At 37.6% G+C, this 26869-nt stretch overlaps 3 protein-coding genes and 1 long non-coding RNA gene across 8 annotated transcripts; 3 read left to right on the top strand and 1 right to left on the bottom strand.

The window, feature by feature from the left end:
* The first annotated feature begins 379 nt into the window (after nucleotides 1–379).
* On the top strand, nucleotides 380–1966 carry LOC135666141 (uncharacterized). The gene is made up of 3 exons (XR_010509708.1): nucleotides 380–969; nucleotides 1130–1424; nucleotides 1599–1966. It is a non-coding gene; the product is annotated as an uncharacterized LOC135666141 (long non-coding RNA).
* A 632-nt stretch (nucleotides 1967–2598) lies between these two features.
* On the top strand, nucleotides 2599–7806 carry LOC135666153 (uncharacterized). 2 transcript variants are annotated; one of them, XM_065177718.1, is made up of 8 exons: nucleotides 2599–2755; nucleotides 2890–3086; nucleotides 4673–4898; nucleotides 5228–5320; nucleotides 5867–5954; nucleotides 6199–6542; nucleotides 6858–7042; nucleotides 7491–7806. In XM_065177718.1, the coding sequence occupies exons 1-6, from the start codon at nucleotides 2679–2681 to the stop codon at nucleotides 6481–6483; spliced, it is 966 nt and encodes a 321-aa protein (XP_065033790.1). In that variant the 5' UTR covers nucleotides 2599–2678; the 3' UTR covers nucleotides 6484–6542; nucleotides 6858–7042; nucleotides 7491–7806. The 2 variants fall into 2 exon arrangements, with proteins under 2 accessions (XP_065033790.1, XP_065033789.1); XM_065177717.1 differs by lacking the exon at nucleotides 6858–7042.
* Nucleotides 7807–11868: 4062 nt separating this feature from the next.
* Nucleotides 11869–19036, bottom strand: LOC135584523 (vacuolar protein sorting-associated protein 32 homolog 2-like). Of its 4 annotated transcripts, none has more exons than XM_065177724.1 (7): nucleotides 18995–19036; nucleotides 18463–18561; nucleotides 15532–15631; nucleotides 13007–13092; nucleotides 12817–12908; nucleotides 12392–12506; nucleotides 11869–12307 (listed from the first exon to the last, which is right to left on the bottom strand). In XM_065177724.1, exons 2-7 carry the CDS (start codon nucleotides 18532–18534, stop codon nucleotides 12116–12118), a joined length of 657 nt encoding a protein of 218 aa, XP_065033796.1. In that variant the 5' UTR covers nucleotides 18535–18561; nucleotides 18995–19036; the 3' UTR covers nucleotides 11869–12115. The 4 variants fall into 4 exon arrangements, with proteins under 4 accessions (XP_065033796.1, XP_065033794.1, XP_065033793.1 ...); XM_065177722.1 differs by having other exon boundaries at nucleotides 18939–19023; XM_065177721.1 differs by having other exon boundaries at nucleotides 18777–19017.
* Nucleotides 19037–19332: 296 nt separating this feature from the next.
* Nucleotides 19333–26859, top strand: LOC135666154 (nudix hydrolase 2-like). The gene is made up of 9 exons (XM_065177720.1): nucleotides 19333–19999; nucleotides 20923–21143; nucleotides 22663–22728; nucleotides 25031–25168; nucleotides 25386–25463; nucleotides 25565–25615; nucleotides 25747–25781; nucleotides 26141–26249; nucleotides 26477–26859. Exons 2-9 carry the CDS (start codon nucleotides 20961–20963, stop codon nucleotides 26684–26686), a joined length of 870 nt encoding a protein of 289 aa, XP_065033792.1. The 5' UTR covers nucleotides 19333–19999; nucleotides 20923–20960; the 3' UTR covers nucleotides 26687–26859.
* Nucleotides 26860–26869: the final 10 nt, after the last annotated feature.

Raw genomic sequence — 26869 nt, forward strand, 5'->3', positions numbered from 1 at the left:
CCTATCAGCCTAACAAAGGATTCCTTATGGTAGGTGTGGAATCTGTTGCAATACAAGGCAGGAACAGGAACCGTGTAGTAGTGACTGGAGAAGGGGTTGATTCTGTATGCTTAACAAGCATTTTAAGGCAGAAGATGGGCTATGCAGAGATCATTGGTATAAGCAGAGCGAGCATTGATGAGGTTCCGGAGTGTGAGGTGCCAGGCCATCAGGAAGTACCACAATGTTACAACAATTACTGTGGACCTCCGCAGATGATGTCTAATGGAGTTTGCAATACATATTCAAATGGTTACAACCATTATTATCCACCACACCCACATACCATCCATGATGGGTGGTATGCCTCTCGCCCAAGCTTTTGCTCGATTATGTAAAATATTATTGTAAGTAATGTCATGTTGGTTTGGGCTTGAATAATTTGTTCATATGGAACTTGAATGGAATGATAAGGAGAAGGTAGGTACTTTCTCATGTATATTTGCCACATGGATATGAACTTGAACATAGTCTTTGAACTTTCTATGCTCCACAACGGCAGGAGCTTTGTGTACCAAACTTTTTTTTCGCCTTTTGTTATGTTGACCAGTTTGGAACCTTTATGCTCAGGATTATGATATCTGCTCTTTCATTTCTTCTTGGTTATGAATGAGTCAAAGAAGAGGATCACACTGGAGACTCAAGCAATAGAGGTGATGCACTATTCATCAGCCTGTTACTGTTAGCTGAGAGGTCATTTACAAGGTCTTGCACACATAAGTAGTTTTAAGTTTTATTCTTTTGTATATAATTGTCCTTACTAGTGTTTGAATTTATGGTTTTACAATTATGTAAAACTGCTGATGTGTTTCCCAATTTTTAGTATGACAACGTAGACTTGCAGGAGTAGGAGCAGCTAGGGCAGTGAGGCAAACAGTTTCTGCGGAGGAAAGCATGGTAGTGACAGAACACAGCTTAGTCTGTTGCAGAGTATGTAGAATTTTGACTGAGAGCAATTTCCTAGCTTTGTATACTGATATCTGCTTCTTTTACTTTTATTTTCTTCTGTTGTATTAAAATGTAGCTAATTCCAGATGATCTTATGTAAGTTAAAAAGCTAATTGCAAGTTAAGATGCTTTGGTTTGGTAGTGTGAAGAAATGAAAGAAGAACTGGATGTGGAGAGCTCATCGACTGCATTGTGTACAATCCACTGCATCTCATTTGTATCAGTCTTGGAAAATAATTCTAGTCATAGCAGGCAAGCTTTTCATTTTCAAATATTAAATTCCAGTTAGACTGAATTATCTTTTCTGAAACACAAATGTGATCTATGGAGAACCAGTCATCTCCCCTTATCATCTGCCCCACCTCATTGCAATTGGATGTCTTCTTTTCTACAGGAGATCAACAATTACTGCAATCATATTCGTGTTTTGGCTCCAGGTAATTATCTACCCATTCTTTTGTATGGATTTGCTCCTAGTAAAGTCTCCTAGTAAACCTCTGTTTTATATGCAAAATGTCTTGCCAATAGATTTGTTTCTTCACCAGAGCAACACTGATTTCGGAACATGTCTAATCAATTCCACTAATTATAGTTTGATTCATGCATGACAGAGAAGCTGGGTTGGTTGATGTGTTCTTCAATAGCTTGCAATCATCACCATATAAGAACCACACGGTTGAAGCCTATCAAGCTTTGTCTCACAGGCGTTCCCCAGGTTGTTGCTACTTTCTAATCTGGAATCCTGCAGCAATACCCAATCCCATTCTGTGAAAGGCTTCAAAGTCCTTGAAGAAACAAACCATTCCTTCAGCTGTCCTCGATCTATGAACACCTCTTTCTGTGTACTTGCATCATGATTTTGAAGCTTATCACTTCTTTCCTTGTGACAAGAAGAAGATGCTGCAGATGAACTTACCACATCTCTCTCTCTCTCTCTCTCTCTCTCTCTCTCTCTCATAAATAAAGATCTGACTTGGTTATCAAGCAAGGTAGGGAATGTGTGTCTCTTCGATTTCCTTGTACACATTAAATGCAAATTGTTATCTTCAACATGCATGGTTGTATCTTCTCTTAGTTGCAATAATACCCAACATTTACACAAAAAAAATCCTTGGCATGTAAGAATGCATGAGATATGTTCCAAAAATATGTAAATTAAGTAATAGTTTACTCATCCAATCCTTATCTTTCTCAACTTTTGATCATAACATCTATTACATCTGTCGATATGATTGGCATTTTAAAATATATTTATTACATCCATATAGCATCATAAATTATTATTAAATAATATAATAGTATATATATATATATATGTGTGTGTGTGTGTGTGGATTTAAGAAAGAATCATTGATGACAATTAAGAGCTTAGAAGGAATCTATTTAACACTTCAATAATTTCATGCTAATTGCTAAGGATTCTTGTTGAGGAATTATCAATGCCCTCTTTAGATCATTTCGGATCTGAAATGTGATTTTTCATGTCAAAGATATTAAGATTTAATAAAGTTTATATGGCAAACATACATACATTTACTGAGACCTTAACAGCCGACGTATCGGACGATATTGAGAACAGTCGTCTGCCAACGATATATATCTTAAAGTACGTTATCTGTCCGCTGCCAGTCCCGTACTCGAGTTCCTCCGCTTGCCCTAATCAGAAGGGGGAGCTCTTGAGGCAAGAAAAGATGGCAACTTTGTTGGCAAACCGAAGGTTTCACATCTCCCTCCATGGCCAGTTTCGATGCCTCGTTATTTCTTCGGGGTAATTCGTCTGTCCCAACTTCTCTCTTTCCACCATCTCCTCGATCGCTTGAAGGAGGGAAAGATGACCGAGGTTGATTATGTGGATTTTTACCTGGTTAGAGTAATTTTGCGTTCTCCTTTTTTGATCTTTAGGGTGAAGAACAGACGTGATTCATCCGGTCGTGTTAGATGCATTCCGGGGGAATACGCCAAGATCAGGAAAGCAGCAAATTTTTCGCATCTGAAGACTGCCAAGGAGAAAGAAACCTACCCGACCGAAACAGTCTCTTCCAAAAATATCAAATTTCACCGGATTTTTTCACGCAACAGTCTCCCTGATGCAGAGGGCGGTGAGTTCCTCGAACCTGTCTTTTAATTTCATTTTTATCTGATTATTCGCTTGAGGACTAGGTTAAATGTGGTTTTATGTAGAATCATGTGCTTTTGTTTTAGACCTTGATCTTAATTGTGGTTTTATTGTTGATGATAGCTTGGCCGGATTTCTTTTTTTTTTTTTTGGTGTTTTGTGAGACATCAGAAGAAACAGCGAAATCGGTTAGATATTTGCATTGAAGAGTCTGTTTCGTGACATTATGCTTTCCTCTAGTTCCTTTCAGTGAAGAAGTGCCTCTTGGATATGCTTTACATGTGACATTATAAGAAGCAGCTAAAGAAAAGGTGCCAAATGCTTAAAGCACATACAAACCATGCCTCGTTGGTTGCATTATTTTTCGTTACATACTAAAAAATACAAATGCAAATGGTTCCTAACATTCCTTAGCCAAAACAAGAGACGTGTTAATGTTGCTGGTATCTGCAGGAAAAAGAACACTAGATGATTTTCTTGTTCCATAGGACACCATGTCAGTTCTGTTTCTAAAGGAGGCAAGAGCTTCTCATTATGATCTGAGCTGCTTCTTTTATCAGATATTTGTTTCTTATACTTTAAGCAAAGCAGACATAGAGATCTTCCTCTCCGTCACCCCACTAATTATTTAGGGTTGTGATTAAAAATTGAGATTGACCATTTTAGTTTCTGGAGATTCTAGTAATTTCCTGGTTTTTTACTTGAAACAGAGTTACGATTGTCAAATAGTACAGTCCCCTTTAGACATGAACATAATATGAGTGAATGATCATATTCCGTACACTGTTCATTTTTTTTAGTTCTAAGAAGCACAGGCACAGACATGACATGCCATTTTAAAAAAAAAGGACATAGACATGGTGAGGACATGTGTATTTTTTAATATATATATATATATATTATATTAACATGAGTTTTATAGTATTTGTACGTAAATTTTATAAACTCCTCATTGTGAACAAATAAATATCACAATTAAAATCATCTAATGTAAGTATCCAAAATAAAGGTTGAGTACATCAAATAATATTTAACAATCTCCAGATATAATTGATATATGTTTCCTTGCAACGATCTCCAGATTTCTTTTCTTGCGATGCCAATGATTTGTCTCCATTTAGAATCCGAAGCAGATGACCCTCATGTGAGGGCCATGCGACAAAGCGCGCGGGAGCGAAGCGGGGGCAATGCCGTGTCCCACAACTAGAAATGAAAAAAAAAAGAAAGACAACTGATACGATGACATGTGTCGAACACAGACACATCCACCGAAAGCACGTGTCAGTGCTTCTTAGTTCTATTTCTTAAAAAACTGAAAAATATTGTATGATTTTGCTGATGTTCTTGAAGAATTGTGTACATGCATTTCATTTTCTGATAGTAAATTAAGATTCCTATTTGTAATCCTGAGGGCCTGAGTGAAGTAGGCGGGTTATTATGAGAAGGCAATGCCACAAACAACCAGAAGTTAAGCCAATGATAGGTTTCAGAACCTTTTGTACCCAACTGTACTTTATCTACACTGATGATGCTTTCATTTATTGCTTACTATCATCCACCTCTTTGCAGCAAGCTCAAGTGGTATCTTTGATAGAGCTGAAGAACTCCTAGAGTTCAAAGATGTCAGTAGTTGTTCTCTAGATATCATGGAGGATGCTGCAGAGGAAGAGTTTGGACAATGCCCTGGTGAGGAACAAGATTCTGATATAACAAAGATCGCTGAAACTGGGGAAGTAATGAAAAGTAGAATTAAGCAGGATGCTGAGCAAATGGCAATTGAATTACTTTCGGCCAGGTTTGGACTTATGCACCTATAAAGTTATTTTTATTATGATTTGGTGTGTCATAAGATTATTATTGCACATTGCCATATAACCATGTTGTTGAACTTGAGAGGCTCTTTCATTGACTTATTAATGTGTTCCTCTTTTCTTATTCTGTTATGTTGTATGTTAAATTTTTAATATCTTATTTTTCTTATCTTAATAAGCATGGGCATCTTCAATCTATGAATAACTTATTTCAATCTGCTTTTTCTCTTACCATTACCACTTGTTGTATGTTAGTTATGGATGATTTGAGTAATAATTATGACAAGATATTAACTATGCAGTCTCTGCACAGAGCATTTACAACACTTGAGCTGCGAAAAAAATTACGAGGCAAAAAATACCCTCTTGATATAGTTGACTCGCTGATAGCCAGTTTAAAAGACAGGCAAGTTTCTAATCTTCTTCTGAGTACATTTCTTTTGAGTCTGTTCTTATTTATTAACAATCAGGAAGTGGTTTAACAGTCCCATGGAGATAAACTGCAATTTGTTCATGTGCTTATTAAAATAATAGTACTTATGATGGTCAATTTCAACTAGCTTGTATTAATTTTTTGTGAAAATAGGGGTACTTGTGTAATATTATAGATTGAACTAGTTTTCTGGTTTGGTGGAAAACTATTTCTGATTTCAACAGTTGAAAGCTGCAAGGTTATTCATACATTTGGTGGACTGAGATATGTTATGCCTCACTAACAACTTAATGATTAACATTTTTCACTTCATCTTCATAGCTAGGAAGCCACATATGAGTGCTAAGTGAGTAGTTTCTGTTGATAATGCTACTTATAAGATTTGATTGGACATTTTACTTTCATGCATAGTAAGGAAAAATTTACATAGATACATGTTAATTTTCAACATATTTTTATGCACACAAAATGACAATTTTCTCAAGCATTCATCTGTTTCAATGATTTTAATTCTTATAGGGGTTTGATAAATGATGGTCTATATGCGGAGTCATTCTCTCACTCTCGTTGGTTGTCCTCGACTTGGGGTCCAAAGCGTATAAAAAAGGTGAGACTTATGAACCCAACTCCTCTCTTATGCATTCTTTAGTCTCAACTCCTGGACATTGTAACTTAATGGAACTTAATGGCTGATGTTTTGAGTGCACAATTGGACACATATCTGTTTGAAGGTTTGGCATAAAATTCATCGATAGCTGATTTGGTGTCACAGTGAAATGTCCGATCCTTCTTTTGGCTACCAGAAGGGCATGGTCGGCATATGCACTAACAGGTTTATGGTCTTCAAACAGGCACTTAGGCACAAAGGGGTGAGTGAAATGGTAGCAGATAAAGCAACAAAAGAGGTATTTGAGGAGGATGACACTGGTGGCAACGATCAGAACATACAACATGGCATTTCCAAACATTCAATGGAACGTCTCTATCTTCAGGCCTCTAAGCAGTGGTTTCGCAGCCAGGACTCATCTCTTCAGATTCGGAAGTCGAGAATTGTAAGGTGGCTGCAGTACCGTGGATTCAGCTGGGTAATCACTAACAACATATTAAGAAGGCTCGAATCAGATTATCCACCATGAGAGTGTCCTTGGCAACCTGCTGATAATTTCTCCAAAATCCTGCTGTAATTATTGCCCAGGTACATTACCATCATAATGTTCACAGCCAAGGATTACATATAATGTTACAGCCTTAAGCATCCACAATTGTACAGCAGAACTCAAGTATGTGATGGGGGAAAATTATAACATATAAACAAAGTGGAAAATGTTGGCAGTAATCCTTACATTTCACATGTTTTTCTTGAAAATGATGAATTCACAAATTAGAAATGGGATCCAATAGAAATTCCTTTAGGTAATCTACATTATACTATGAAATGCTTGTGTTTCACATTTCCATAAAATGTGAAGAGGTAACACATTTCCATAAAAGTGTTCATCTAACTTGGCAGCACCCTTCAAAATCGCCACAGCAAAAGTGATGGAGCTAGTGCCCTGGATGCTGACCACATCAATATTTAAGCTGAATTAGTAGAGGGATCTTGGTTTTGGTCTGGAATGCATTAATTAAATGGACTTTTGCCTGCATTGTACCACTACGGAAGGAAACTCCATCGAAGCCTTGTGAAGTCTAAAGGTTGTAGATCAGTAGAGTACCTCATACGAATTCTTTTTTTTTCGTCTTCTTCCTGGGCAACTCTTAATATTTCCATTCCCGAAGAATCATATTCTGTTTACATGATCTTTCTCTCTTAATATTTCTTTTTCCAAAGAATCAAATTCTGTTTACATGATCTTTCCGAATGCTCTCTATACACCTTACATGACTAGCTTTGTGGTGACATTCTGTAATGAAATGCTATGTTCTTGGGAAAGCTAAGACTAATAGCTTTGTGGTGACATTCTGAAAGGATGGTCCAATTGCACCAGCTTGAAAATGTGGAAAAATTTGTGCTTGAATTTTTTTTCTTCTTCCTCTTCTTGGAAAGTAGATAGCTGATGTTCTTCACTATGCATAATATACTTTTTGTGAGATCTCCATGAACTGAGCAGATAGCTGATGTTGATTTCTCTGCTTTTGGTAGGTTTGGAGAGTGGCTTCTGCTGAATCACTTGTGGAGAACATGCTTGCCTACTCTTGATGCATGTTGATAATGGCATGACCAATTGGTTGATGTTCCAAATCCTGCACTCGGGGATGTGCGTTCATCTCATTGTCTTTTGGAGTTGGCAAAAGCAATCAAGCTTTATTCTCTATATGTGAGGCTAGTTGCACACAAGACTAACAGTGATTAGAGTATCTTTCACAACTTAATGCTGAAACTTTTTGTTTTTTGCTTCCTAACAATTTCCATGGAGTTTTACAAGGTATAAATGCCAATTATACTTTCATTGTCTCTATTTTAATAGACAAATGATAGTTGATAGAGAGAATATTGTCAGTTAATTATCATTCGACATGCAATATGCTTATGGTATTTTAGGTGAAAGAAGAAGACGGAGGTCATCCTCCACCTGTCTGTTCACGTGGACAAAGGTGGTCGTCGTATACTTGTTGTTCCTGTGGATAAGAGATCAAAGAGAGATTGTTGGAGGTAGTTAGAGGTTGTCTCTTCGTAAAGTATTTTATTAAATATTTTATCCTTTTACAATTAGATATAAAAGTTGATCTTTAACACAACACAATAAAGATAAGGTTTATCTTTTTTGATTATTTGCATTCATACTCATACATCTCGGTTTACTAACTTAGACGTCGGAGGGATCGAGTCGGGAAATCTCTTTGGATCGTGGCCTTCGTATAAGTAGCATATTAGGAGTTCGATGTTTTCATCTTGAAGGTGGCCACGTTGGATTGACAAGGACGTCAACAACTTTTTCTCTCATGCTAGGAAGGCCCAATGTCGTAGAAATGCTCGTCCGACCCTCTCAATCAACACTCGAGCGAGGAGGCTTTGCTCTTGACACAATACTTTCACTCAATTGGGCTCAATTGGGCGGTAGCCACCCTTTGAGCACACTGACGCATTCATCTCGGCGTAAACATCGATGTGATATTGGTGTCCATTTAGTGACTCGGGCCTCTCACCCTTAGGGATGACTTTAAGCCACATATTCGTCCTTGTCGATGTGTTCTTGAATCTCACCTAGCAATTGCAGATGCTAACAAACATGACACAAGCTATCGTTCCACTTTTGCCGGCACAAGCACTAGCATTGGTACCAACACCCATCGAGGTTCCCCCACCTAACGTGGTGTCGATATCCCAAGAACACCCAAGACCCATCAAACTACCGGTCGAGGGGGCACTTCACTCATCAACTGTGGAATTTAACGAACTACACCACTACTCTACCCTACCTGAATCCGAGACCCAGTCAGTGGTTTCGATAGAGGATTCCCTATAGATCATGTTAGGCAGATGGACCAATGTTTGAAGGAGATGTGATGAGAGTTCCAACAATCCAAAGCGGAAGAGTTGGTCGACCCTACCTTGGGTCGGTCGTTATTAACCTAGAAAATCCAGAAGAATTGATTCCAATAAACTTTTGCCTCCCATCGTTGAAGGCATTCAATGACAATGCCAACCCAATATAGCACATTATAACTTTTCATGCCCAAATATAATTGTGTGGCACTTTGGATGCTTTGATGTGCCACACCTTCCGAACTAGGCTCAACACGAGAATGACACACCCGCCTGAAGTCGCTTTCCATCAGTTCGTTTTCCTAGCTCGTGAGGGAGTTTGAACTTCACTTCCTCCGGAATGTCCGCCCGAGGTCACCGGCGGCAATGCTTCTTAGACTCAAGCAAGGGGAGGAGGAAATGCTCTTTGTCAATCGGTTAACCAATGAAATCTGAGGCGCGGTAGATATCCATCTGTCGCTTATAATATAAACTTTCATGATGGGGCTCAAACCCTCTCATCTCTTCTGGTCATGGTCGAAAGGCCTTCGGTGACGATACCAATGATACTTCAGAGGACTAATCAATATATTACCGTCAAGGCTATGGTCTCGGTAAGCATTAGGAGTCATTCAAGAGGCCGAAGTAGGAGCGACCACAATCTACCCCGACCCTAAGATCACCATGGTGAAGGAGGAACAAACAGCCCAAGTTACCTCGTCTAAGGTTCAAGTTGACCCTCTTGAATATGTCTAAAACTGAAATTTTTTTGCATATAAAAGAGAAGAGGCTCTTAAAAGACCTCACCTAATAAAGACTATTGACAAAAAGAGACGAGTGCAAATATTGTCGGTTCTATCAGGATTATGACCACGACACAAAGGATTATCGCAACTTGAAAGAGCAAATTAAAGAACTCATACATCAGAGATACCTCGGGCGATTCATTCGAAAGCACCGGGAACCCTCACCCCAACCTCAAGGGCCGGTGGAGAGACAAATTGATTTCATCATTGGTGGACCCGCCTTAGGAGAAAATAGCTCCTCGGGTCATAAAACTTATGCCCGAGTTACCATTGAAAAGCACCCGAGGATAGAGAATGACCTTGAGATAACCTTCAAGGAGGAAAAGACAGAGTACCTCGACTTAAACTACGACAATGCTTTGATAGTTTCTGTAAGGATGATCAACGCTCGGGTGAAGAGGGTCATGATTGATACAGGTAGCTCTATCGATATCCTCTACTTTGATACTTTCTAAAAACCTAGCCTCTGGACTAATGACCTTACCTCTTTGACTTCTTTGTTGACGGGGTTCACTAGCGGCTCTATCTCCTCTCTCGGGATCGTGAACTTGCATGTTACATTCGAAGATAAGCCTTGCTCTAAAATGATACTAGTTAGATTTATAATGGATATCCCCTCGGCATACGACGCAATCATAGGGTGACCCACACTGAATAAACCTAGGGCGATTGTGTCAACCTACCACATGGTGATGAAGTTTCCAACAAGAACCGACATTGTAGAGCTGAGAAGTAACCCAAGGGAGTTACTCCAGTGCCTACCTGATGGTAGTCTTCCTACTGAAGAAGGCTCAACCCGAGACTCCACTTATGGACCCTTGAGACCTCACCAAGTTCATTTCACATCCTGAGTTGGTAGAGCCATGGGTTGAAGCACTCCTAGACATGACCTAGTGCTTTAGAAAGCTAAAGTCAATGATCCAACTAGATCCTGGGATAAGCTAGTGCCAAATTCGAAATGGCCATATCGCGTCATCAAGATTGTTCGAAATGGAACCTATTGCCTTGAGACAACAGAAGGGGTGGTGCCTTTAAGGACATTACATATTGCAAACTTAAAAGAGGTTCTACCCTTTCAAGTATCCCTCAGGGTTATGTCAGGGTGACTACGTCCCAATCATCAAGTTAAAAAAAAAAAGGTAAAAATATTTTCAGGGTATTAGTGTTGCAAGTTGAGGAAAGAAAGATTCATTACTTTAAAAGACTACACCAACTCGATCGAGCCTCTACATCCAAAATGAGACCTTGACCTACCGAGGTAGAGACTGGTCGAGTGGATAAGCTCGATGATGCAACAAGAAAAAGACGCAAGGACTAAGTTAGGTAGGTAGACTCGATGACTCAGTAAAAACCAACATCTCACAAGACAAGACAAGGAACGTCTCCTCCCAAAATCTTGTAACTTGCTCGATGAGCTCAGAGTTGTATGCCCTAATCAAACCTAGCTCTTAGCAAGGTATCGCTTGGCCTATTATAGTTGTCTTGCCAAGTCGGCTCCTCGAGCCTTTGCCTCAACAACAAGCGTTGGGCGTCTCCTCTACCTCCTTGTGAAGATTGTCGATCATGAGAGACAATTGATGAATGGCGCAGCCGACATCCAGTACACGATCAAAAAGAGCTGTGATGTAATGGTGATGTTATTAGTCAAAAGTAACCAATGTATGAAGACCACTTCGAAAAGCATGAAAGAAACTTGTCACGAAAAAAGACACAAGACAATATACTTGAGATGCGTAAATAAAAAAAACTCAATTTAATGAGAAATCCATCGGAAGAAGACATAAGACAAAATATGCTCGAGATACAGAAGTCGAAAAAACCTCAAGTTTCGTACACCTCGACGATACCTCGGACAATTCTACATATATAGGTCTGTACATCAACGACTTTTTTCCTCAACAACGATCAACATAGATCAACACAAACATAAATAAAAAGCTTTCTTAATTTTATCTAATACTATCGACTTTCAAGGGCTAATTATTACACGTGTAATAATTATGACCGGAGAAAAGAAAAACTAATGAGAAGATCTCGGAAAGAGAAAAAGGGTGAAATGAAGTGTTCCAAGCGTTTTGGACGTGCCACAGATTACAAACTCATGAAAGAAAGGGGAAACATCGCGAACACAAATCAGACAAGAACTTCCCAATTGAGACCTAAAACAATCTCAAATTAAAATTAACAGAAAATTTGACCAGATCCAAAACAAAGCAACTATATCAAATACACCTCAGAAGCATAAAACATTGGAAATGGCAATCAGCTCTTATATCACGGGCGCATAAAGCATCAACAGAGAAGATCCCCTGTCATGGCACATCCAAATTATAACAGAAATTTTACAGGTATCAATCACACTTCGATCATGAATTTTACAGGTGCTTTTCAACAGAGGGATTGGGTAGAACAGTCTCAAGAGAAAGGTTGGATCGTCATTAGCTGCTGTCTTAATCTTCCGAGACACATGGCAGATGTGAAGATCACAGTGCCTCACTACATTGCCATCTCAGCTTGCAATGCTGCAAGTTCGTCTTCCTCGGCAGTATTTTTCTGGGGAACAGGCCGAGCAGGTACTCTACCAGCAGGAACATGAACTGGCGCAGCAGGAGCAGTTGTAGCAGGCTGAAGAAGCTGTTCCTCCAACTCGGCTCCCTCCAACTCTTCCAGTTCTGCTTCCAACTCATCCTGCCATCACAGTTTTTGGTTCATACATCAAAATTAAGAAAAGTAGGTAAGTGTAAGAACACTGATCACGGGAAGAAGGTATACTTCATCAAAGTCAGCTGCTGCTCCAATAGGAGTGGCTAATGCTTCCTGAATTTGCTTCATGTTCTCTGTCTGTTCATTGATCTCGTCCATGGTCTTGTCAACATCATCAATATTACTATAGAAAACAGAACAACATCAATCAGTTTTTCACCCCTTCTTTATTGTTATACAAGAGGTCAACAATAACAGCACGCTACAGTAAGGAACAGGATGACCAGAGCATCATAAACAATTCTAGTGTCAGTCGAAATCTGCATCATGTAACGAAATAATGACTTCATCAAGACCATAGCCTGGAAGAAAGTTTCAGTGTAGGTGACAAACAATGAGTTGTTTTCACAGGTCTATGTGCAAACACTACAAATTATTCTGAAGTAATGGATATTAAAGCATACAAATAAGCAAATAGGAGTTCATCTACTTACGTTGCTTTTTGCATAGCTTTCATTGCTGCTGCTCCAGTTCTCAAAGCATCAACAGTTTCTGTTGTAGCTTTTGCACCTTCCAACATTATCATCTGGAGTTCATCCCAATAAAATATTAGTCACAATGATATAAAGGAAATATACAAGCATAGCCTTGAAAACCACTATCATACTTAATTTGAGTTAATACCTGATCATGAATCCTCAACTGGAAGTTTCCAAGTTGCTCAACTTGTTGTTCATAAAGCCTCTTCCTCTTCAAGCATTGTATAGCAGCTAACAGAGATAGATAAAAAAATCCCATTAGTGTAAATGTGATAAATAAACATAAAATGGCATTTACCGCAAGAAAGCTGGCTATAATAGTTGCACTGATGTGCATGTTGATTTTCAAATGCTGGTATAATAAAGCAAGTTTCTAAAAGGTCACTGAGATCATGTCATCAAAATCATGACATTATTACTAAACAAGTTTCTGAAAAAAAGGAACTACCGAAATCAGGATTTTAGAAAGACGCAAGGAACATGTTAATAACCTTCAAAAACCTCCATGAAACTTAAATGGTTGATGATGATAAAAGTATGTCAGGCCTGTCCATGTCTAAAAAGGTAAGTTTCATATTTACCTATGGATCAACTTAAATGATATTGGAACGGGCAAACATTCATACACTAAAGAAAGGAAGGAGCATAATGATATAAAAATTACCAGGATTTGAGAAAGATGCAAGGAACAAGTCAATAACCTTCAGAAACCTCCATGAAACTTAAATGGTTGATGATGATAAAGATGGCAGGCCCATCCATATAAAAAATGTTTCATATAGCTATGGATCAATAATTGGAATGGGCAGACATTCATGTACTAAAGAGAGGAGTGAGAATAGTGAATATTAAATTAGCATAGTACAGATAAATATAGAACCAACATAGTGATAGCCATCCCCAATTTTGCTATGTTCCAAAATATCCTTCGATGAGCCATTAGTCACACCTCTATGGCATCTAGAACTGACAATGCTAAAAAACCATGACACAAATTTTCAGCTCCCAAGGATGATTGCATGGAGTAGGTGGAGCACTTGATTCATTTTGTTGAACAAGTGGGACCAGGATAAGCATCCAACATTATAAAAATGTTCTCGGAATCAACCATCTCAGATATAAACAGACCATTGCCGAACTCCTGAATCAACCAACTCAACAGTTTTTGCTCTCATAAAACCACTGGATCTACCCCTGCAGCCTAGTAGGAGTCATATGACATGTTGTATTATTATATATAATATACTGGAAAAACATCTAGGAGCAGTATCAGGTCGATCTAGTCCTGCTGCCTACTATGAGCTGTTTCTTGTATGGCAAAGGTTTTTACCATTAAACATTTAAACTAAAAGTTTATCTGGGAAGAGGTTCATCATTTAAGTTACACAAGAGATTATTCTTCCTGGGTCAATTAAATAAGATAAAGAGTTTCATATTTAGAAATGTTAATATAAACATGACTTCTTTGTTTCATGCACTGGATTACTCTGATTATCTCCTTTATACATATATTCAGTTTTGCATTTCCCGAAGGACAACAATACCTAGGCAAAGATGGTGATATAATAAACAACAGCATAGCCACAAAGGAGTTACTGTTAGTCAAAGCAGTTAACATGTCGACAAGAAAACTTTGGATAAAAATCAAAGGCAAAGTTGGAAGGCAGATGTCTGGTATTCAATCGAAGCGGATCTCGAGATGTATCACAAAATATAGGGGACAAAATGATGGAAGAAAATGTCTAATTTCACACAGGAAACAACAGGAAGAAAAAGGAAAACAAAATTAGCTCAGAGGTCAAAGTGCTAGATTGGATGGATAAGTTAATTTGAAGAAGAAATAAAATTGACTTTGCGAAAGTGAAACAAGCACGTACAAGAGACTTATCATGATCAGTAAAGCCTTTAGTAACAGTATATAGGTTATTGTACTAAACAGAAATATCAAGCTAGCAAGGGACAGGTGTACCCTCAGGGACAATATCTAGATACACAATACTGAATAGTCCAGACTGCCAAATGTGATAAAGGATACCCGTCAAGCAAAGATGTTAAATAATTGAAACCTACAAGTACTTACTCCATGATAAAATGAGCAAAAGAAAGAGGGAACATATTTGACAAGTAAAAGAATCCAGTTGTTTTCTTTAGCGAGAATGGAAAACAAAGAATTTAGAAAACAAAAAACAAAAAAAAATCCACCAAAACCAATATAATTCTTGAACCAGTCGAAACTTTTTTCTACACTCCATTCTCTCAATACCAATAATTGTAGAATGCTAGTTTATTTATATGCACATCTGTATTCACAAGAAACTTCGAATTGTAGAATGCAAGGAGATATAGAAAGGAGAAGACTAGCTACTTATGAGGATAAAAGGTCACCCAAAGCAATCAATGCAATTTCAGTACTAAGACACAAATGTGAGCAGATCATCCAGCCACCGTAAACAAATCAGTACATGAATCTCAACACAGAAAACACTTGTCAATGTTAGTCACAATGGCAAAATTATTTTGTATCAACATTTTGGTTCTTTAGCCACATAAACAATGTAGCCCTACCTTCATGGAAAAGCATGTCAAAAAAGACCATGCTAACAGATCATGTTGGTAGAACTAGCATTTGTGAGCATTATAAACATCCACAAGTAGATCATAAATCTGTACCTCTCTTATTCTTTGCTCTTGTGAACTCCTTAGCCTTTTCAACTTCAGCAGCAGCCTTCTTCAAGAGAACTTTCTCCTTTTTCTCGAGCATCTCAAGTGTCTGCAGCATAAAGACCAGCAAATTAGAGAAATAATTAATGCAGTATTGCAACTATGCTAATTATGATAACAATGACTTTACAGTTCATGTGAAAGAGATCATATCTCTGAGGCGTGAGGATCACAGTCATTTTAAGGGAGATGTTTAGGTGCATATACATAACGAGTCACTTCAAATGTCCATACCTACCATGTGAAACCATAATAGAGGACACCATACATGACTCAACACCTATTTTATTTACTTAGGTACCGCTTCTTGGATGAAGAAAGATGATTTTTTAAAGATTTATATAGAAGTTCAAAAACTTCATTGTGAAATTAAATACAAAATAAAGCATCAGAAGTTTTGTTCTTCAAGTACTAAATAAAAAGAAACCTATGAACCATCTCAAAGTTATCAATATTTAGCCCAAAGGCAGCTTTCCTTATAACAATTTTACAAAAAAAATGAATTGCTCACATCCCATTCCCACATATATCACAATTTGCAGTGTTAATAACAAAATCATTAAAGGAAAATTTATAGTGTAAATCATTTTTCTAAGATCAGTCAGATGCACCAAACAGATGAAGCATCATTTGTTATTATTGTGCATTATTCACGCATAGCATTCCAATAGAATAGTAATCAAAATAATCCAGCATAATTTCTGGAAAAGAAAAAGGCTTCTGACCTAATTAGTTCAGGGTCACATAAGAGTTAGTATTGCTAAAATAACGTTGTTCGAGATTTAAATGGATGTGTAAGGTTACTTGAAAACTATACAACAAAAAATGTTTCCATTTGTGAACAACTAGGATAGCACCCATTATCAGAAAATATGTTCAAGAAAATCTGGGCATGTTCAAAAGTAGACTTATAAATGCATTGTTAAGATAAGAAACTAGTGGTGAGAAGAAAGGTAGAGGAAGCCCTAGTATGGCTTTATTAGAAACAATAAAAGAATATTGATGGCTATCAATTTGACTAGTGGTATTACCCTTAGTAAAGCTCAATGGCAGGAAAAGGTACATGAAGTCACCCCAAATAATCAAATCTACAAAGTATTGCACAAGCTTAGATTGAAACAAATCAAATAAGAATTCCAAAAGAACACATGTCCGAGTCTTGGCTTCACTCCTTTTGAGTTTGATAAGCACTGTATTGGACCTCAAGACACGAACATCATAGTCTATATGATTTGATAACTATGGCAGAAATAGCAAACTGATCATGGCAATATATCTTCTGCATCCATACTCCAAGTTCTTTTTATAAGAGTCTATCTTTCTTGACTTTTTTTATAGTACTTCACATGCCCATAACTGTCGCCTCCCCTTTTTATTCCCCTGTTAGACCTCTCTTCACCTTCTCCTATGATGAACCTGAACTTCTTTCCTTTATCACTTAGATCATGACAAGTAACATGAGACCCTTGTGGCAGGCTTCAAGGTTCTATGTCCTGGAGAATCAAGTGACAACTTTTAAATCCGTCATCAGCAGATGTCCCAACACACATCCTCTCATCGTAAGGCAAGGAATGCAATGGATTAGTTCTTTATCCAGGTTGTAAAAACTCTTTTCTAGATCTTTATACTTGATAGGTATAAAGTCTATCTTTCCACCATGATAAATCAAAGAATACAAAGAGCAACCCGTATCTGTAGACAAGCACGGTTGATGAACTATGAATATCACAGAAAGGCTTACTTAAGTTGAAGTGCAGAAGCCTTAGATAAGACTTGCCTCCAAAGAAAGAAAGGAGCTTACAATGCAGTCGAGGATGCATAAATGTGAGTATACATAAATGTCCAATACATGGTCAACCATGCAACCACTGTCATAATTTTTGCTTCTCCTTTCAATTTCAACTTCTACAAGAATGTTATTCTAATTCAAGAACTTGATTTTTTTTCTACTTTGATCTTTTGTTGGCCCCTTACTTCGCTATAATGTCTTTAATCTCACTCGGTTCATATAGATCAGTTAGATTTTAGATCAACAAAGTCAGTTATCTCACATTAGTTATGTCATAGCTTCAACTTTTCAACATTTTGGAGCATATCTGAGAAAATCATTGGACTTATGGAAAGCACTCAGCCTTAGTTCTCCCAACAGCTAATGCAACTTAATTATGTAAAAGATAGAATTACATTTGTAATTATGAATTATAATCATATCTAGCTTCAGAAAAAGAAAACAAAAAGACTAAGCTGCACCACAAAGTGAGCTGAAAAAAAAAGACCTTATTGCAAGACACCTTACCACAAATCATATTTGTCATAAGTAAAAATTTCTCCTGCCATCATCCTATATAATGATAAACTTGGACAGACTTTACCTAAATCTTGAGGAAGGTAGCACCACACAGAATTACTTTCAAACATCGTTCCTAGTAAAGTACATAAAATATACTATCAGAAGCACAGAAAATGAAACTACTACTATCAGCGGGTTCAGCAGCAATGGGACTTCCTAAGGGCAATAAGAAAACAAACAGAAAATAACAAAACGAGAGGAAGATTTCTGTTAACAACTGGCCAAACACATCAGAGATTGATTGTCATTAAGATTCTAACACAAAATAACCATCATATTAGACAAAGTAAAAAAAGACAATCTTTCTTTCATGTTTACATAGGTTTTCAGTGTTGTTACTGCGAGGACCATAATAGGCCACCATCTAGAAAGGCAATCAATCATATACCCTGATCATATAGTATCCAAACAAACACAAAAGCAATTTCGTAATACAAGAAATTCCACTAGTCAACTGTGCACTTTGCACCCAATAACAAATAATTAGATAAATTAAACCAAAGAAAAGGGGGGGCGAAATCCATCGGTACCTCATTTAATTTATCGAGAGTGGCCACGGCATTGGTTTGCTCCTTGGGCTTTCCAAACAGCCTACTGAACATCTTGACGGGCTTCTAAGGGACAAACCTCTGCAACAAGACAAAGTTTTAGCCCCGGATCCCCAATTCAAAACCAAAACCCTAGATGGAAAACTGAAAATTCTCTCTTTGATCGCTCCCAACGATCGCGTACGGGATAATCCATTGTCGAAACGAGGTAAAAAAAAAAAACAAGAAAAAGAAGCATGGAGAAAGAGATGTCTGCGACAGATGATCAAATCTTCGAGATCGAACCCAACACGGACCAAGAAGAGAAGACCGATCGATCGTCCTTAGGGGATACAAGGACCCTACGAGGGCGATCGTGGATGGGATCGACAGATGATCCGAGAATTCGAGGGTAACGGTAGTAGGAAGCACGGGATTCCTTCGACGAGAATCCAGCGAAGGAGGGTAAAGATGAATACACGAGAGGTAGGCCGACAAAGTCCGGCCGCTGCGTGTTTCGATCGGGCTGACTCACCCCAGCGAAGACCCCGAGGATCCAACGTCATCCGTCACCGAAGCGGGTCGCACCATTTACGGTAGCTGTGCCTCGTTTCGTTGTATTACGACTTTGTCCCTTACAGGTTGGACGGTCCAGATCTGATCTCGGTGGTCCGAGAGATGGATCCAGCTTTTGATCGGGAACCATAATACCTATAATACCCTCATAAACCTCATTAAATTACGCGGGAGTCTCGCTGTGAAGTTGCCAACCCAAGGGTTATTTGGGTAAACAAAGAGATGGTAGTACCCTGTTCTCGAGAGAGCTTTTATGAGACGCCTCTGTTTCCCCTTTGTTCGAAACAGAGTCGGACGCCACGCAACAGTGTTCGGTGATCTTTCGTCTCCGATCGGCAGACATCATCGGGCTTTCGTTCTTTCTCTTCTTGAATTGGCGTTGTAGTATTTCGATCTCTATACGATTCCTTTATCTCCTTAGAACTCAAGAGTAGAACAGATGCAGTTGCAATTTGCTTCAAAGATTACGGCGCCGAGAAGCTCCAACACAACATCTGTAACTACGGCGTCGACTCATTCATCGCAGTTTTGACTTCCTCATGCTTGGGGATGTCTATCCCCACCGTCCAATCTCGATCTGAAGGATGAAACGGTTCGATCGGGCGCATACCGTTGTGCGGCCTAAATTAGTGGACGGCTCCTGATGAATATTGTGAGTTCTATTTGAAAGTAAAGCTGGAGAGGATCCGCATCAGGTGATTCTCGAGGAGTGGTTCCCGTGCCGCCGCTGATTCGGTTGCGGGCCGCAATAGCTAATCGCATCATCACGTCATTGGCTTAGGGTTGTCGTTTAGAGAATTGCCTTTGGTTTCGTCTGTTGAAGCGATGATCCGATCCTAACTTCCCGATCTACACGCGCTCGCTACCATCGGCCTTTTCATCGCCTGAATCGCTGCCGACGGATCCTCTCTCGTGGTCGACAGTCTTGCCGATACTTCGATTTCGGTCCTCCTCCGTTTTCGTGGTTAGCGCTAGGCTTCTTGGTGTTGCCCTTTCTTTCGACGAAAATTGGATATTTCCGTTTGGAGATGGGCTTTTGATGTTATCCTCTCGGCAATTTTCATTTACAGATTGGTTCTTGATTACCTTTGGTTGTTTTAGTCCTGTGCATCTGATCCGCCTACCAATTGTATGGCAGAGCAACTAGTTGCGCTGCAACTTTAGTTGAAATTGAATGCGTGTTTTCCTTTCCGGGTGGGAGGATTACACAAAGATGAATGTTTGTTTATCTTCACCACTTTTTTGTTGACCTTTTATGGAGGAAAATAATGCTTACCATCATGATGATTATTTACCGGAAAATTTGTATTCGTCTTATATTGGGCCCATTCACTTTTTTGTTTCATTAGGAATTGACCTTTGCACACTGTTATGTTGCTAGCTGTTCTTTCCACATCAGTCAATAATTTGCTCTTGTTTAATGTGTCCTTCAAATTGATTTTAGAACCAAGGACAAATTAGGCCTTTCGTTTCAGGTACTTTAAACTTTTACTCTTCTTTTTCTATCTGACCTCTATGTTTCATTGACCGCTCTACACGCAAAATAGAAAACGAAAAATGAAAAAAAAAGAGAAGAGCAATGTCGAACAATCATTTAGGAGGCTTTGAGAATGACATGCCACTTACGTTCAGTGAAATTGTGTAGTAGACTATAATTATTTTATTGCCATATTCTACATGTTTTTACTCTGAATATACTGTTTTCTATTGAATACACACTTAGATGAATAAGAAGCATGTAACACATACTAAGTTTCTTGCTGTTACTATTTGGTCTTCTTAGTGTCTTATTTCTTCTGTTGCAACACCAATGATGATTTTGCAATTTTAATAAGATTACGATCTCACTTTGTTTATCTTATTTTATAATTATTTTGTAATTATCAGGTTCTAGGAGGGCTGCAAAACTATTCAGGAACAGATTTATGTCGATTTTAGTGAATCAGTCATCCGTTTTGGGTCCAGAATTGACTGATGATGTAGAGGTTGCTCTGCTGTCTGCAGTCGATGATGACCATGGAGGTGTCATTGTTGAATTGAAGGAACCAATGGACCCTGCAGCTTTCCATACTTCGTTAAGAGCATCTATAAGTAATTGGAAGAAGCAGGTTATTTTCTCAATCATGGATATTTTTTCCCCTCTTGGATGTCCTGTGTTTTGCTTCAGCTTTCTTGGTACATAAACTAGCTAGTGCTACATAGTAATAGCAACTGGCTCAACATCTGAAGCCAATTAATATGCTTGTTCATTACATGAAATATTTTTAATATCAATAGTGGAGGACTATATGCTCTCTCCTTGTTTTAGAAACTTTGAAATGGTATACTGGAGTTGCTGCTTTATGAACATGACTCCTTTTCTATGGCATATGCTAAATTGCATATGCTGCTTGGGAATACTTTTACCTTTGAATGTGCTGCCAAATGCTTATGCAATAGATAGAACATGTACAATATTTAAGGATTGTCGCATCGTATCAGGTACTGGACCCTTATTGGTTGTCGGCATTCGTGTTTCGACGACGAAGAAAGAGAGAAGAGGAAGGGCGGAAGAAGAGGAGTAAGAAGGTGGAAGATAAAGGAAGATAGAGGAAGAACAAACATTTGTACATAATTCTATTGACTTAAAAAGGGCCTATGATAGAATTCTAGGAATCTATTATGATGGGTTTTAAAATAGAAAGAAGTATTTAGTAAGTATAGTGATATGATAAAAAATATTTATCATAGGATAATCATTATAGTGATTTTTCAATGATTAAGAGAGTTAAGTGATTATCCATTTTAGATCCATAGTGTTCTGCATTGCTAATGTAGGTCTTACTAGTTATATATAAGATTAGTTCACATGGTATATGTTATTTGCTTATGGTATTGTTCTTCTTGGTGACAGCTTAGCTAAGATTAATCATGAACTTGAATTATGCAGACTTACCTAGAAAATTATTTCGTAGGTTTTATATCATGTAGAACTAAGACAAGATCTATGAATTTGTAATACTAAGAAAAGAACAAGGGGTGCAGTTATAGTTATTTTAGATTATCATTCAAAAAGGAGAAATTGATATTCTTCACATAGTAAAAATTGAACAAAGGTTTTATGATCATCGAATGTCCCTTATATTAAAAAAAATTCATATGATATTTTTTAGGTTGGCCATGCCTTATAATAGTGGTGTTGGACTGTTAAAAGAACATACAAAAATTTAATTGTAGTTGAGATAAAACACTAAAGGAAAGAAATATTTTCGTTCATAAATAACTAGGTTTAACTTTAACATATAAGATGAAATCATATAAGTTATTGTGAACAAATGTTGAAGGGGATTTAGATGTTAGATAAAATGGTTGATGCCAAGAAAAGGTTGAGAGAGACTTGATAAGGCTTCTTAGAAGCAATAAAAGTAGGTGTTTGCTAAGTTTAACTATACATGATGCATTATACAAAGATTGACATGGTAAAAGATTCATGTAGTCAACTCCAAATGGTTAGGACAATAGTGTGTTGTTGTACAATTGTGTCTCCCAAATACTTTCATCTTTTGTTTTTGGCTTTTGCATAAATTTTGAATGCATGTACAGTTGGCTTGAAATTTAATATTTGCCATTATTTTATTCCATTTTCAGGGAATAAAAGGTGCTTGGATTAAATTGCCTATTCAACTTGCAAATCTTGTTGAAGCTTGTGTTAAGGTAATTTTTTTTATAGACAAATGATATGCAAGAAATTCCTATCTGAAGTTTCATGAATGCCTTCTATCTATGATTCAACAATTTGTAAAAAAGAATTCTTCAATGAATCTTAAAAGTTTATTCTATCTTCTCCTCTCTCACCCTCTATTTCTGTGTATATACATGCAGGAGACACATTTATATGTAACCAAGATAGTGTTGGGAAATCTGGGGTGGCATCATATGCGTAGCGAAAAAACAGAAACAGAAATAATAGATTTCCCACATAAAAATGTTTCTTACTGTCGTGCAAAAATTGGTGCATAAAAACCCGTAAAACAAAAAAACTGTGCGTATATAGGAGATTGTGTTACCTAAGGAGATCATATATCCTTGAATTCCTACAAATAGGATGAAAGAGGTCCCTCTTCTCTAGCGATGATCCACACAGCATTCTTCAAATCGTTGCATAATCCTCATCGCAGCGTGCACCACGTAATCAAGAAGGGGCAGCCCCAACCTCTTCTTGATGTCCAAGGAGAAGGAAAGAGGATAATAGGAGGTGACAATAAAAAAAACCCTGACATATAGTACTTTGGTTCTCTCCTATTTATAGAGGCTCCTTGGATCCTGTCTTATTGGGTATTGTATTTTCATCCAATTATCCAAGCCTCTTAGATTAGTGAGTCTCTACCCATTAATCTATGATTAGCTTTTATTGGATCTCATCTATAAGATCTAATAATTCAGGCCTTAATGAATATCTAATAAGATAGGGGCTCCGGTGGATATCTCATATCTGAACCTCTACTCGTCGTAATACTTATTATATATGTGTGACCCTCTAGGTCCAATATCGAGCTGGCCGTGAGTCGTACCTGTCAGAACTCCTTCTGACTCAGTGAATTATTATCTTCATAACAATTCACTCAATTTATCGACTTCGACTTATCGATTGGTGTGTTGTCAGACTCATACGGTTTCTCCTCAAATCTCACTCGGAATTTTTCGGAGTATTCTCTCTCTCAATCTGAATGACCTTGGCCAAGGATTTATTTGAGTAAGAACACATGAGATATTCCTCTCATGATAACGAGAGTGGATGATCCTCTGTCGACACTCAATAGCCCTCGTAAGGTTGGTTTGTCACTTCCGATGATCGGTTGTACTAGATCTGGAACTTTCAAACCTATAAGTCCGGTATCAAAGAGTGGAATACTCATACAGGGCATCCTTGGGGTCTCAAGTCTAAGGACCAGGTACACTACTAGGATGACGAAATCGTTGTCTGATAAAGAGGTATTATATGGATGGATATACAGCACACCAGTCGTCTATATCATATGGATAGGTATACAGCACACCAGTCGTCTCTATCATATGGATGGGTATACAACACACCAGTCATATTGTGATCTAATCACGAACCGATTCTTATTGCATAGATTCATGGACATCATAATATACTTATGTATCAAGCAATATAAAGTGATAAAATATCAAAATAATAATGAGCAAAAAAGCATGCATGTCATGTCACACGTGTCATCACTCACGTGATTGGCTTGCAGGGCACTTATGACTAGCAGATAGATGGTAATTGCCTATATCCATGTAGTGAAGCATGCAATTCTATTCTTTAAACAAAACTGTTTGGGGATATGTAGACAATGGTTTTGTGCTATTTTGAGCAAAATAGCATGAATTTTTTGTTTAGACACAATGTTTAGAAATATAAAATTGTGTAAACAAATTATCAAATATTCCATTAGAGAATTTATACACCCTAATATTGGTTAATAAAGAGGGTACCTATACATTCAGATATCTGTTATGGGGATTTAACCTCTGTTAAAGTGAAGTATACAGTTTGTTATCTGTTACACATTTATTTTCCCTTTTTACTTTATTACGTTTTTGATTATGTCTTTCTCCTTGTTATGGAGTCATAATTATTTTATTCAATCAATCTTAACTTGAAGAAAATTTGTTTACTCGAGGCATATTATCGAATCTTCCAACAATCTATTGTTACTTATATGAGTACATCTCCTTGCATTTCTAACATGTGTACCTCATTTTAGGCAGAATTGCCTTTTGTACCAACTGGTTGCTCATGAAAATTTGTCATTGAACTTGCATATGTTCTTCTAGCCTGACCTTTATAGATGTATGTGTCATAGAATGCTGAATTTTTGAAATACATATAAAAAAAATCATTCCTTTTAAGCAGTCACATTACATTTATTTTGGAAATTTTATTTTAGCCTGATTAATAGAGTAATTTTGCCTGAATATTTTTATGAACTTTATTCTTATTCAGGAGGGATTTTGGTACCACCATGCTGAACCCAGTTACTTGATGCTTGTTTGTTGGCTTCCTAATACCGAACATACCATACCTGTAAATGCCTCACATAGAGTGGGAGTTGGAGCTTTTGTAATGAATGATAAAAGAGAGGTATTTCAAATGTGTTATTTATGTTTAAATTTGTCTCCATAGGCAACAGATATGGACCTGATATGCTTTCTTCAGATTCATTTGCTCTTATGTCATTTACTTTGCTCATTACTACTTCTCTAATGGAGTTCTATGTGTTGTGATGTTTGTTTCATTTTTTTTAGTGACCATCATTGTTTACAGTTATTCTGAATCTTAAAATAATTTCACTTGGTAGGTTTTGGTGGTCCAAGAAAAGAATGGCATACTTAGAGGTTTAGGTCTGTGGAAGTTTCCCACAGGAGTTGTTGAACAAGTAAAATACTCCAACCTTGAATATTGAACAAAATATTGATGTTTTCTGGATTGTTTAGATATTATTTTTTCACCATCTAAAGAGTTCCTTTTCTTTTGTAGGGTGAAGATATTCATGCTGGAGTAATAAGGGAAGTAAAAGAAGAGACAGGAGTATGTAATTTCCCTTCAGATACACAAAGGAATAAAAAAATAAATCGGAGTGGTCTTCTTATTTTAATAACCTCAAAATTTTCAAGGCCAATTTGCTCAGTCTAACTAATTTCTCTTTCTATATATCACAGATTTACACTGAATTTATTGAAGTTCTTGCATTCAGGTATTGCAGCATACTCATTTATGACAACTATATATGTAACTAAAAGATCATTTCTTTTTTTGTTGTATGTACCATATCCATCTGGCATTTATGATCAAGTTCTTTCAACATGTGATTCTTTCTTGGAGATGGTTTTCATTGATTTTGAGAACTTATATGTTTGACGAGTTTATTACGATAGGATGCCTTGTTCTCTATATTCGTCGTCGCTGTTATAGTTCTTTTAGATATTACCACAGGCATGCAAGCTTCACAGCCCAAGAAAAAAAAAGATGTAGATGCCTTTACATGACTAAACTGTACCAACAAATTGCATTTAGTTGACACCATTCAGCCTTTTATGATTTGTGTATTTACAGGCAGAGCCACAAGTCGTTCTTTGGGAAGTCAGATTTATTCTTTGTGTGCATGTTACGCCCTCTTTCACACGACATTTATCCTCAAGAATTAGAGATCGAAGCTGCCCAGGTAAAGGAAGAGACAAGGCTGGTAAAAGCTATTATCGTCCTTTGGTTCTTCATACAACTGTTTCTTCCTGGAATAACTACATCTAACATGACCATCCCTGGTTAATAATACCGGTAGCAAGCTGTGTGACAATCTTTATGCAGCTTTTCTGCGTGATCATGCAAGCATATAGAAAGTAGCAATTCCAATTTGCAGCATGTTGTAGGATGATAATTATCTTTATGCAGTGGATGCCAGTGGAGGAATATGCAGCACAACCTCTCGTCCAGAAACATGAGCTATTAAAGTATATTCTTGATGTCGGCATGGCAAAGATCGACAAGGGCTATTCTGGCTTCTCGCCAGTTTCCGTCAAGGCACCATTCTCTGGTTCACAGGGCCATCTCTATCTAAACAGCAGGGACTTGAACCTGCCAAGAACTGTCAACATGTCTTAGGGATGTTAATTGTCTGTGAGTTCATTATATTCATGCTTCTTCATTATTCTCTAGTCACATGCAATTTCTCGTACATTATTAGGCGATACATAACTTTCTGTAAGTTGGAACCATAACTTTCCTTTCAGATGTAATTGGATGATTTAATGACGCATGAAGATAATGTGACTGCAGGTGCCGAAT

This window comes from Musa acuminata, unplaced genomic scaffold (genome assembly GCF_036884655.1).
Source record: "Musa acuminata AAA Group cultivar baxijiao unplaced genomic scaffold, Cavendish_Baxijiao_AAA HiC_scaffold_1075, whole genome shotgun sequence".
In the NCBI taxonomy this organism is placed as follows: Eukaryota; Viridiplantae; Streptophyta; class Magnoliopsida; order Zingiberales; family Musaceae; genus Musa; species Musa acuminata.

Excerpts from the sequence above, each read along its gene's own strand:
- LOC135666153 (XM_065177718.1), top strand. The coding sequence starts at position 2,679 with ATGGCAACTTTGTTGGCAAACCGAAGGTTTCACATCTCCCTCCATGGC. Across the intron at positions 2,756-2,889 it reads TGCCTCGTTATTTCTTCGGG|GGTGAAGAACAGACGTGATT; the intron begins GTAATTCGTCTG and ends TTTGATCTTTAG. Across the intron at positions 5,321-5,866 it reads ATAGCCAGTTTAAAAGACAG|GGGTTTGATAAATGATGGTC; the intron begins GCAAGTTTCTAA and ends TAATTCTTATAG.
- LOC135584523 (XM_065177724.1), bottom strand. The coding sequence starts at position 18,534 with ATGTTCAGTAGGCTGTTTGGAAAGCCCAAGGAGCAAACCAATGCCGTG. Across the intron at positions 12,507-12,816 it reads AAAGCTATGCAAAAAGCAAC|TAATATTGATGATGTTGACA; the intron begins GTAAGTAGATGA and ends TGTTTTCTATAG. Across the intron at positions 12,308-12,391 it reads CAGCAGCTGACTTTGATGAA|GATGAGTTGGAAGCAGAACT; the intron begins GTATACCTTCTT and ends CTGTGATGGCAG.
- LOC135666154 (XM_065177720.1), top strand. The coding sequence starts at position 20,961 with ATGTCGATTTTAGTGAATCAGTCATCCGTTTTGGGTCCAGAATTGACT. Across the intron at positions 25,782-26,140 it reads ATTGAAGTTCTTGCATTCAG|GCAGAGCCACAAGTCGTTCT; the intron begins GTATTGCAGCAT and ends GTGTATTTACAG. Across the intron at positions 26,250-26,476 it reads TAGAGATCGAAGCTGCCCAG|TGGATGCCAGTGGAGGAATA; the intron begins GTAAAGGAAGAG and ends ATCTTTATGCAG.